The 13,284-nt window shown below is 39.0% G+C and overlaps 1 protein-coding gene across 1 annotated transcript in view; it reads right to left on the reverse strand.

The window, feature by feature from the left end:
- INPP4B (inositol polyphosphate-4-phosphatase type II B) overlaps positions 1–13,284 on the reverse strand; it is a 290,644-nt gene that overhangs the window by 275,110 nt on the left and 2,250 nt on the right. The window contains exon 2 of the mRNA XM_067297109.1: positions 12,309–12,367. Within this exon, the coding sequence (XP_067153210.1) occupies positions 12,309–12,367 (59 nt within the window). The remainder of the gene's footprint in view (positions 1–12,308; positions 12,368–13,284) is intronic.

The raw sequence follows: 13,284 nt of genomic DNA on the forward strand, positions 1-13,284 counted from the left end.
GTCTGTATAAAACTTCCCAAAAGAAGAAAAGAAAAAGTCAGGGTGGAGGCATGGGAAAGAGGGAAGGACGCATCCAGAAAAAACAATACAATCCAAATGCTTCTTCCTCCCCTTTTTAATCCCTCTTTTTAATCCCCTTTTTAATCCCTCTCTTCAAACACTTTCACATTAAAAAAAGTGAAGTTATTTACACAAAACATAAAACAATTTCAATAAGAACCATAATAATATAGTAATGGCCAAGGCTTGCTCCTCAAAACCAGAAGAATCAGCAAAACTGATCATGCATTCTATCTATAATTCTCTAACAACCCCTTCCAAAATACCAAGCATGCTGGCCTCTTACTGAAATTCATAAGGCCCCTGGACTACACAGAGATTAACCCCAAAATGTCCTATTAGAATTTAGGGCTATTTAACCTCCCTGTTTATCTGAGAGATATTCATAAAAATCAAAGACCGCATCAGCCAAAAGCAGTTCCACCTCCTGATTGCGAAGTGATGGTGTGTTCCTGAGTATATTAGGAAAAGATCAGGATTTATTTATTTATTTTAAGGAAAAAATGAATTATTATCCCTCCATCTCAACTTTTATAGCCCCATCAACAAGCAGGTATCATTAAAATAACTCCCAGGAAAAAAAAGGAGACATAGCAAACGGCTGCAGATTCTCCATAATCACTGGTAAATCTGTTCAACAAAGCAGGAGTGCTGCATCCCATAACCCCTACTCTAGTGGGATCAGACTACCTGGTGCTGCTAGGATGTGGGGGCTTGTCACTCAGGTGCCATGCTCCGGTGGTATTTGCAATGCACTTAACAGAAGTAGAATTAATTGTCATCCTCTAAAGAGTTGATCTATTTGCATTAGTGACTAAGGCTGTGATAAAAAGGAGACATAGTCGGCAATGCTCAAACTTATCTTCTCTCATGGGAATACTTCAGAACATTCTTGTATTAGGAAAGCTTTTATACCCTTCTAAAACAGCACAGACATCCATTTTTTTCACATGCCCCTGTGCTTCACATCGCTTCTGTTCTTTATAAATATTGCTCTAAAGAAGAGGTCAATGGCAAAAGTCTATGGACGTGTATCAAACAGACTTTTCAATAAGCCAAGACCAGCTGAAGTCAGAGAACCTGAGGAAGTCAAGAACAAACAAAAGCCCAGATGCATGTGATGATTTAAAACACACACACAAAAAAAAAAACAAAAAAAACCCCACCCAACACACACATACCCCACACACCAAGGTATTAGCTGAAATTTTTAATGAGAGTTCAAGGGAAAATTAAAAATAAAGAACTCTCCCAAACATAGCAATTTTTTTAATTTATCAGATCTGCCATCATCTCCTCCTTTCTAGGAGGGAAATACAGAATATGCATGATTTCACCGACAGATTTTTCCCCTCCCTTAACAGGTTTTAAGCTTCAGCAAGTTTTGAATAATCTAGATAACTTTTTCAGGCTTAAAGTAGTGTTCAATTTGCTCTAAAAACTAAACCAAAGTTAGGGTAATATCCTGACCCTTTAAATAATTTGCTGTGATAAGCATTGCCAGAGTCCTACATGCAGACATATAGTACCAGATCTCAAATCTTTCTAGGACACAACTCTCCTTTTCCATGCAAATAGGTAGAAATTATAATACAGAATAGAATAAGATGAAAAAGTTGGGAAAAAAATTGCTGGGAGGGTAAAGTGTAAAAAAAAAATTGCCATAAAGGAAGTCATATATGACAAATCTGTTTCAAAATGGAGAGCCACTGCAGTAGCAAGCACTAGGGAGGGGAGGGGAAAACAAAAAAAACAAAAACAAAAAAAAACACACACCCCACACACTAGTTAGGATCACCCGCGATGCAATTCAAAAGAGCAGCACACTGATCTGTGTATGCACATGTGTGTGTGTATACATATATATATATATGTATGTATGTATACGCATGCAGCTCCTTTCTGCTACATACACCCTTCATGAAAGAGCAAGTGGTGGGGCAAGCAGGCACTAGCCAGAAGATCTCCTGCTTTGCTGGTGCAAGTAAGGAGCAGCTACTGGCAAGGTCCTTGCCTGGCTGCTCTCAGTGACTCTGCAGCTGCAAGATGACTCCAGGGCCAGTAGCAGCAGCAACACGTACTCCTCTGGCTTCCCTCTTCTCTCATCATCCTGCTCATAAAAGTCTAACCGAGGCTAATCAGCAGCCTCTGGATTCAAAAACCTGTGTTAGGCCAAAAATAAAAGCAACTTTTGCCCTCAGTGAATTATTTCAGTAGAGTGGGTTTTCTTAGGATTAGTTAACATTAGCATAAGATGTTTATTCACATTTCAGTTGGTACCGGAAAACTATTAGCTGAAGAGATTGCTGCTGCCATCTACTGACAACTTCTATTATAAACAAAATATAAATCTAAAATAACAGCAACTTGAACAGAGCTCATACTCTAAAACAAAAGAATTAAATAGAAAAGCCCAGCACACAAACTGGTAGCCAGGCTACATTATCTGTCCAACAGGATAATGAACCACGAGTATTCCCCCCCCCCCCCCATATAAGGGGCAGCAACAGTACCGTGACAAACTGGTTCCTGGTTTACTGTCTTGCAAGGAAGAGTTAACACAACCCATTTACTACTTTAGCACAGGTTAAAATATGGGGAGGTGGTTGTTCCTTTGTTTTTAACGCTGTTAGTCACTCAGTACTAAAGAAATGTAGGTATTTCATTTTAAAGTTCATTCTTTAATTTTGTTTCATAACATTTTCTCTTAGAAGTAATATCCCAGTTCTGAGTAACATAGTCAAAAGTGCCAGTTCTGTGCTTTGCTTGATACAGTTTTATCTTCCTAAGGGGCTCTTTGATGGGAAAGCATTGCAAAGGGCAACAGCTTCATAGACCAAGCAGCTCTTCCAGTTACAGTCAATGCCAACAATATAATAATTTGTACTTCAGAACACAAAGTATTTTCGTGATTCTCTTCTGTGCAGATTCATGGATTATAAAGGCAGTTGCAACTTAGTGTAGTATGTTAACCTGCTGATGTTAGTGTTTGTCCACCTCCAGGATTCTTTCATGTGTTGAGAGGTAACATGCAATGAGATAATTGAAAAGTAATTTAATTGCAATCTACTCAGCTAGAGAGGGCTATATATTGTCTATTCAGCACTTGCGTACAAAGTTTCAAAGCCTTTCTTGTTTCCAGTCACATACCTGCCAGGTCCTCTCTCGCCAAAACCAGGCAGCTGCAAAAGTCTTTAGAAAACTGTAGCTTGCATCATGAAAACTGTCACTTGAGTTTCACAAAATAGTTATGATTGCTACTAAAGCACCTGCCAAAGTCCTGATCCTGCAAACTTATTCGGAAGCGAATGCCTACACAACTCCAGGAGTCTGTCTGCAGCCACGCGCGTAGCCGCGCAACAAGAACATCTGCACCGTTACTGTTTGACAGCCAGCACGGAGTTATAGCGGTGCCCACTGCAGCAAGAGCCAGAGTACCAAGACAGAACTTCATGGGGATACTCAACCACCTTCTGCTAAGTACAATTATTCATATAACAATCTATTCTAAAGAAGACAGGTGCTTTATTCCTGCTATTATGCAGTTATACCAATTACTGCAGGAATACTGGAAAACATGAACTATGAAGATGCAAATACTTTTGTACATTAACCATAAAAAGATAAAGAAAATTAATTTTAATAGATAATGCTTTCAAATTCACAGCGATTCTGATTTGCTGAGATTAAATGATTATATTACCAGAACAGAGCATTTAAAATGCAGGTCAAGGACCAGAGGACCCTGTGATATTATCCACTGTACAAATACAGAACAAAGACATTAATTCATGAGAAAGCCAGCAGTCTAAGAACAAGACAAAAAAAACAAAAAAACACCCCACACCACAGACTGATCCAAGTAGTGTCAGTCTGCACGAGAGGCAATGAACACCAAGAAATGGCATTACTATTAACAGCTTTTTGTAAGCATCAGAGCAAAGAATATTTTTAAAGGCAGAACTTAAAGAAAGATAATGAGATTACTTGTCAATTTTTTAGCAAGTGCTGTCCTTTAGCACCTCCTCACAGGTTTCACAGGCTTATGAAAGCAGGCATCATATGCTGGATACAGATCTGAATCATCCTTTAAATGGAGGGCAGGTAGGGCAGTGGAGACTAGGAAAGATCTTGGGAGTGAAAACAAAGCTTACAAGAGGAAGGAAACAAGAGTCCAACAGATGCAAAGGAAAGATTAACAGAGTCAAAAGACCACTAGGAAAATTATTTTTGCAAGTGCACTCTAATGGATATAGTCAAATCTTATCTTTCCCAAGAGCAAGAGAAGGATGTTTCAGTAATTGAAAACATGAGATAAGATGATCCCAGCCCAGAGTTTTGGGTGGGTAGAGAGATGAGAAGAGAATGCTGTACCTTAAAAGAAACCAGCAAAATATACATGTAGCTGAAACATAAGTACTTAGAAACACATTCCTATTAAAAGTGGTGTTAAAGTCAACAGTGTACGTAGTAGAAATGGAAGTGATGTTCACCTTAGCTGTCAAAGGCAATGAGAGGAAGAGCTTGACAAGGAAAGATTAAGCAGCTGTTTGATTTATGCTGAAATTGAATTCCTGGCTAAAAGCACAGGAAGAGGTCTCTGAAAAGAAAGATGAAACTAATTTGGGTAAGCAGGTACAGAGGCACATCCAGTAATTTGCACTGAAGAATGTGCACTTTTAAGTTACATTTTTCATATATGCTTCAACTCTGGATACAGCACCCCTTGGATCACCGCCAAAGAGAGATATGGCTGAAGGAACAAGCAGAGATTGACCAGGAGAGAAGGGAGTCACAGGAACCAGAAGATGAGCTAGTGGTGGAACCAACAGACAACTGAAAGAAAGAGAACTGCTCCTCAGCTTTTGTTCAGAAGTCGTCATTCAGGAGAGATTAGCAAAAGCAAATTCTGTAGCATGTAGGGGACAGAAGCGAGGCTGGGGAGGACGCTGGATGGACTCGTATTAGGTGTAACTAAACGGAGCACTAATAGACTGCGGATATCAAAGAGAATAATGGGCACAGCTAGGGGAGCAAGTGAGTCAGGGAAGCACAAAAAAGGAAGATGAAAGGATGCTTATTCCAAGAAAGAGCCAGAGAAGAGGAACAGATTAAGGAACAAGTTAACAAGAGATGAAAGTGGACACAGAAGAAAACCAGGAGATGGAAAGGAATTATCAAAGCAAGCATAGAGGTTACAAGAAAGGTCTGCATCTGTGACAGCAGTGGAAGAGAAGGGAAGGCTTCACTGCCTAGAGAGCAAGTCAGTAATACCCGGAGGCAAGAAGGAGAAGCAAGATAAATGAGGGAATCAAAGATGGCAAAAAAGGCAGTAGGGCTTGCCAGGATCCAATTAACTTGGAAAAAGAGAGATACAATCTTTCAATTCGTAGTAAAAATCAGAGCAAACAGCTTTTCTCATAGCTTAGTGGTTATAAATTGTGTTTCCAAGTACTTTTGGAAAGTAAGACTGCAACAACAGTCAGCACGGATACCTTAGTGGTACACAGACTCTCAGTAATGAGAGCTTGGCGTGACCTTGTCCTGCCAAAAACATGCAAAATTCTGGTGTCACTGGGCTTGGGGTTGTCTGCAGGGCTGCTCAAACACATGGGTCTGGGTCAGCACAACTGTTTCATGCCGGTGGCTGCTGAGGAAACTGCAGGTTTCCTCCATCTCCTGTTCTGTCCCAGTTGTTCCAAATGGCTTTGTGCTCCTTGCAGTCTCTCTTCATGGGCAGTGTGAGGACAGCAGCTTCTCTGTTCCCTTCCTTTGCCCCCATCACAGACACTACCTGGGCGTTATCTACATCACACTTAGTGGTGTTTGAGGGGGGCAACATGGACATCACAGTTGTTGCCATTTAAAGGCTAGCGTTCACAGCATTCAACAAGCACAGTGTTCTCTGCATAGCATTCTTCCAATCCAATATGGCTAAAAACCTTAGGAAACCCTAAACAAATTCCACTATTTAAATTATCTTATGCAAACAAATAAGCATTCTAAAATGCCTTTACAGTATGATATAAGAGGCTATAGACCTGGTTATTTAGGAATAAGTCCTGCTTAAGAAAGGGACTTGAAACATATACGAGATGTCCCACCAAACTATATGCATGACTCTAGTTACAGAATTCACTACCGTACTAAGCTAGGATCAACCTACGTGGAAACATCCCTTCTCTCAGCAGAAACAAATTCATTCCACTTCTTTACTGGACCCTGCCTGATATCATAGCAGCTGCTCCTTAAGTGCTTAACATTTTAGATAGATACACACACACAAAATTGTTGGAGCCATGGAATGGCTGACATGACTTTCATTTCTTCCTGTGCCAAGACTATTATTTTCTGCTTCTTTCTTTATTTAGCATATTTCCTACAGTAAATCAAAGTCTTATCAACACAGCAACACCACATTTTACTGAAACTTACTGAAGGATTATTATATTTCAGACACAGATTCATTTTCCTTGCTTCTCAGTTTATAGACATTACAAAACATGGTTATAACCAATATATCATACATGTGATATTATTTTTGCTAAATACTGCATGTCAGCAACAACATTTAATCTCAAAGCAATGCTGTACTTGTAGCAGCACTGATTCAGGCTGCTCAGGCCCTCAACTGATACAGAGCATGCTCTAGAAAATTGAAAACACTGCTGAAAAATGGTTTATAAGCAGTACACCCTTGGCCACAGGAAACACTTATTTACAAGATGCCCTGAAGAGATCACCCACTTGTATTCCTGTGTGGTTTAACATTCTACATGCAAAGAAAAACTCACAGTCCAACTGAACAGAAAAAGCTCCGCAACTTCAGCATAAATAGAGGAATTTCACTCTACAAATATTTAAAAATATCAAATTGCTTACAAAAATATAAAAGTTGTATGCCTGTGCTGAAATACTGAAAATACATCATGCAGATCTGCTTGAATGCAAAGATTCATCTATATATTCTCACACTTTATGGCAGAGCTTACATATACTGTGCCATGAAAACCCAAATAACATTTTCACAGCTGCATTAACAATGCAATTCACATCAGAATCTCAAAAACATCATTATTCTATTAGTTCTACCTTGCACATGATTCTGTGCTTATTGATTTATGAGTCAATCTCCAATCTTACTTTGATGCTTTTCTGTCAACTGTTAATAACACATTAGAGTTGTGATAAATGCTGTAACAATATAATTTATGCTAATCTTTCACAAACATTGCAAGAAAGCTTGGGATTATTGACAGCACAAACATTTAGATTTGCTCATTAATCTTGTCTGCAAAAGTCTTATGCCCAAAATGCGCTCAGTTTAAAAAAAAGAAGGTAATTCATTACAAAAGCAGTCTCAAAACAATACGTTCACCACCTTTTACTTAATACTTTTAGGCATTAGGTGTTATAATTATGCTGGTGTAAACTGGAATATTAAGTCTGTCACATAATCGATGTAAAGAGTCAATATAAATCCCTTGCTTACAGAGGGGTTAGGAAAGTTGCATATAAATTCAAAATAGCACAAACGTTGCAGGTTTGTTACCGCAGCACTTTAAGATTTGGGGGGCGGAGGGGAGAGAACAGTTTTATAATTACATGTTAAATAAGAGGACTGCCAATTGAAAGTGTGTTGAGCACTCAAAATAGCTTTTATTTCAAATACAGCCATCCATATAACTAAGTTTCTTTCCTTCTACTTAGTAGTTTTAAAAAGTCAATACATCACAAAAGTTTAAAACTGGCTCAACTCAACAATTAAAAGCTCCCTCCCACAAGAAGCCTGAAGTACCAGAAGAGGAGCATGAGTTTACCATGCAGGCAGGTGGACAAACTGATCTAATAATCTAGAATGGTTCCTTCTGCTGGATCATTAAACTGCAAAGTAAGAAGGATTTGCATAATAGACACTGATGACTCTCCTTAAGAGTCCACTAGAGTCTACTGATCAAAAATCCACTTTTAAATTCCTAAATATGTATTCAAACATAAGTAGGAATGTCAAAACATACGCTTACTCAACAGGACATACAGGCCCCCCTGGAGCCATTACTGAGAAGCTAAAACTTAACTGGACTTCTTAATACATCTTCTTTTAACTGTAGTTTGCAAAACAATTTGCAAAACTGGCGTAGTATCAGTATTACCATTTACTATTATCACCATACAGGAAAATGAACCATAGATGGGTTAGGTAGCTTCTTTCTTTACTTCAGTAGCATCATTCCTTATTCGCACATATAACAGAGAGAAGCGTTTGTTTTGGGTTTTTTTAAGCCACAGGTGTTAGAGGAAGAGAACAGAAAGAAATCTGCACTGAACTGGGTTGGGGGGGGGGGGAGAGATTAAAAAAGGTTAAACTAATCTGTTTACTTCTTTCAAGAAAGAAAAAAAATTATTCTGAAGGAACTATAAACAGAAAAAAGTGAAGGGCCATAGCATGACACTTGATGAGAAAAAAGTTATTCCTGAAAAAAATATGCAAGAAAAAAAACACATTACTATAAGTTCTGATCTGTAATTAAAAATAAATGAACAGAATACAACACTGTAATCCCCAAATGGACATGAAACTTCTAACTCTTAAATGTTTGTGAAAACACTATGCAATAGCAGAGTAGTTCAGGACCCCTAAGAATCGCTCCAGGATTAACACAAGGCCAAGCTGTTACCTGGAAGCCCTGTAACACACCTAAGGTTCTCTGCAGTCCAGCCACACGACTCATCACAGCTTCCCAGGCCACAGCGGGAAACCTGCTGCCTTCCAAAGCAGCACGTACTCTCCAGGCTGGCCACCTGTTCGTGGTAGGACGCCATCTCGGACCCCTGCCTCACCCTGGAAGCGGGCAGAAAGCCTCCACAGAAAAACTCAAGGTTTTGGAACCTCATACAGGAAGGTGCTAACAATACTCAGTCCCTGCAGGGCACCACGCTTGAGGGAAGTGATCTAAGGGGGAGGGAAATCACTCCACCAGTGGGTGCTGGATTGTGCCTTAGGCCAACAATAGGTCTACTTCTTAGTCTACTCAGGGTCCAAAATAACCAACTCCGCTCCTAGACCAAGGAATATAAATAGGTCCTTAACATGCTTAATAGGTTATTCTGCTGCATCCAAGTATGATAAAGTGGAGGAATAAACTGCATTTTGTTCCTGCACTGAAAAACATACTGCCACACTACTTAAGATTTACAGCAGAGAGAAGCTGGGAAGCATTACAACAGTAGCATCCTTTGCAATTTCACACAGATTCTTTCTATACAAGTAGTATAATTTATGTATCCTTGAACCAGAACCAAAGTCTGTCATTAAGCTATAAGCATCTGTGTATGCAGACATGCACGTGTTTCTGACAGCAATTAATGACTAGCAGGAAATCAGTCTTCATTTCATGACAGTGGCTGCTGGATTTAACTGTTCAACATTCAGAAGAGCTTCCAAAATATCAGTTACTTTTCCTTCCATGTTAAAGCACAAGAAGTCAAGTCAGGTTCTAGCAACACAAACAGGATCACAGTTCCATCAGGGCTGTTCCAGGCACATCTTTCACACACCACATTTCCTAAATTAGCAAATGTTTGAGTAGAACATTAAAAAGAGGGAAATTGGCAGCTATGTTTGTTATGTAGGATGCTTAATAACCTTTACTATTAGACTATTCTCAGTTCTTTATTTCACTGGCAAACTATATTCCCAAAATTCAAACTTCCATTTCCTACCTCAAATATCTGCTTCAGATGGGATCCCTCTCATCTCTAGAATGCAATAAGGAAAAAAGAAATACAGGATACACTATCTGTCCTCACAGCACACAAACTGCATTGTTTTCACTTAGTATGCCTATAAATTGCATGCTTTGAAGCAGGGATTTGACAGAGATCTGCCTTTGTCAAAGAAGCTATCCTTTATAGCACCCAACAGTAGAAGCTTCTGCAAATGACTTCCAAAAATTGCTAGAATATAAGCTCCCTAGGAACTGCTACATCATCTAGTTTAATCTACTGTAAATCCCTGTCCTTTAATTTCACCCAATGATCTCTGTATTGAGCCTACAAAGTTGTGACAGTCTAAGACTGAACACCTGCTACATCTCAGCATACTTGGTTTCAGTGATCGGTCGTCAGGTTCATCATTTGAATTTGTCAGACTTCAATACGCAGATTTTTCTCCAGTTGTGACCTCCTTGATTAAAGAAAGCACCCAATAAACTCACCTTGTAAAAACATTTTGACTTTAACCAAGTCACCAGTTGATACTGTTTTTGGCAAGTTTAAAACTTATTTAATATCTTTGCTGAGAGATTTAATATCTGTAGCTTTCTTCTGTAAACTCTGCAAATTAAAAAAAAATACACACAAACACACACATACACACGCCACACACACACACCAAAAAAGAAACCCACACACACTTTAAGCAAGGAAACCAGAACTCGATGCAGTCTTGTAGCAGTGACCTACACACAGAGATGAAAAACACCCAAGTATTTAACCAATTCAGTCAAACCACAGCATTTCCAGGGGAACTCCCATTTGTTCACTGCAAACCTAAATCATTTCAGAAACTACAAGCGAGGATTTTGTCTCTTGTGGTACAAGTTTCTAAACATACAGCTTGGCATTTGACCAGCTTGAGTAGACCCAGCTCACGCAGCAAATCAGCTGACTCTGCTACTGCCACATATTCATCATTCTACTCATCTCCATCTCATCTGTACATAAATAAGTCGTGCAAGGCTCAGTGCCAATCCACACTAAATCTCACCTGTATAGTAACATTGGCACTGGAAATTTAGAGAATTAATCTGATAGCTAGATTTGCATTCAGCAAATTCTCCCACTCCTCTCTCCACAGATGCAAAGTTGATCAAGCCCTTTCCTGAAACTATTCTGCAAAATGCCAGCGGTTCCCATGGGAATAGGACCAGGGCTAGAGAGAAAGCAAGTTTGCCCTTCCTTTAGTCCCTCAGGGCTCTCAATACGGAGCTAGGACTGTTTAGCATACAGGTGGCTCAAGAAGCCAAAAGAAAAGATGCTTGAAAGAACATGGAGCAGAAAAAGCAGCAGTTTGGAACTCCCTTAAACCCCTTCACAAAAAATAGTTTCTACAAGTCATATGACAGGACCATAATATATGCTGGTGTGACAAAAGGGTGTCATTGTCATGGGCTTGCTCTCACCTACAAAAGATTTATTTCTCACTTTACTACTCAAAGACATGCAGCCATACAAAACTCATGCCCGTGAAACCTATGTCATACTGCATCATTTTGTTTGCATGCACATGTGCACAGCTATCATATACATGCTCCTGAACACTGCTTTGAAAGTAAACACGGATTAGAAGTGTATCATATGTGCACATTTATTGCTGTATTGAAATAAGCCACTATATCATGCTGAAAAACTTTCAAATAGGATATACAATCTGAAAAGCATTACTACCATTTCTGCTAAACCACTGGTCCATACAATATGAAGTCTTCTAGTAGCAAGCTATAAAATACTTAATGTCAGGTTATCACTTCAAGCTTCATACTCACTGCCTTAATTTACAATTCAGTGCAAAAATTGTATTTTCAGCCAACTACAGAAGCTGCATTCGTCATACCAGGCAAAAAGGGCAAGAAAGGGCAATTCCACAGCCAGTGTTCATTTTTTCCAGGGAAGGAGTGGCCCTGACTCCTGTTAAAGTCAATGGCAAATGGGGGCACTCAGTGTCTCTCGCAAGACTTCACTATGTGGCAGGGTCAGACACTATTTTAATAGGCCCTTCATTCTAGGCATATAATTGCTCTTTACTTCAAAGTAAACTGTTTGTGCATAAAGGAGGCAGAACCAACCCTACCCTTCAAAACAAATTTAGTTACTAAATGGCACAAAAAAATTGTAGCGGTAGTCAAACTCCATCTTAAACATTACCACACTATTTGATTCAGCTATGAAGTTTTGCTTTCATTGTCCCAGTAGATTCCGTGCAGTCATTCTGGATTTACATCAGGGTACATTAGGAGCAGAACCTGGTCCTAAACTGTTTATGATTCAGCTAAAGAACACTGTTGATATTGTGAAGAATGCCTAATGTTATAAAAAGGCAAACAACAGATTTTTTCCTCCCCACTGTTCTAATTAGTGATTTTTTTGTCCCTAAAAGCACAATGCCAATAGCCATCATGAAAAAGGATTACTCAAGTTCATAGAGATTAGAATAACACATCAAGAAAAGCAGTAGGAAAATGAATTACCTTATTTTTCATTAGAAAAAGCAGATTTCCTTTCAGTCGGCACCATCTCTCTCTCGGTTCTGTATGCAAAAAAGTAAGAGATTAATAAAAACAACCTTTTGTCTTCACACATTAAATGCTTCTTAAAGAAGATGCATTAACAATAGGTCAGAGAAGAAAATCCTAAACAACAACAACAAGAAGCCAGCCTCACTCAGCAGCTGCCTATGTACAACATGCTGTTAAATGCCACATAACTTCCCAAAAGATTTCTTCTACTCTGCAGCTCAGAAAATTGGTGACTGCAGCATACACTCAACTGTTTTCCTTGCTTCTCTCCCCTTTCCTCACATGGGAGCAGAAACAGCCACTTTAGCATGGAACAGCTTTCGCTTCCATCATTTCAAGAGATTAAAAAAAAAAAAAAAAGCAGTGCAGTCTTGTTAGGGCAAAAAAAATTACTATCTTATTTAGATGAGAACACACCGATCTGAATTTATAATTTCCAGAAAATAGAAAGGGAGCAAATAAGGCCTAAATATCCATAGGCACTTTGCTATTGTTATTTTATACCTTTAAAAGGTGCTTAAGCAACAGGAATAACGTGCATTTATACACACAGGCATGCACATAATCACAAACCTGTAAGAAGTGGGGATGTTTCAGAGCTTTAGGGCAGGTGGGTAGAAGAACAAACAAACCAAAAAAGACTCAAAAAAAGTTATTCTTACTAAACTAGTCAGTATTTTAAAATTGCATCCTTTCCTCAGTGAATTAAAAAAAATTTAAAAAAATCAAAAGCAATCTCCATAGACAAAACCTAACATTATTTCCAAAGGAGAAGGAGGAACATTCAGATACAAAATTTATTCTTTTTTATTTTTGAGAGGACATGTGAAACTGCCTGTCTCCAGATAGCAGCCAGCAGCCTCTAACTGCTAAATGGGAGGCAGAAGATAGCTGTACCTATGGCCACATTATTCCACAGCTGCTCCTG

Source organism: Apteryx mantelli, chromosome 5 (assembly GCF_036417845.1).
Source record: "Apteryx mantelli isolate bAptMan1 chromosome 5, bAptMan1.hap1, whole genome shotgun sequence".
Classification (NCBI taxonomy): Eukaryota; Metazoa; Chordata; class Aves; order Apterygiformes; family Apterygidae; genus Apteryx; species Apteryx mantelli.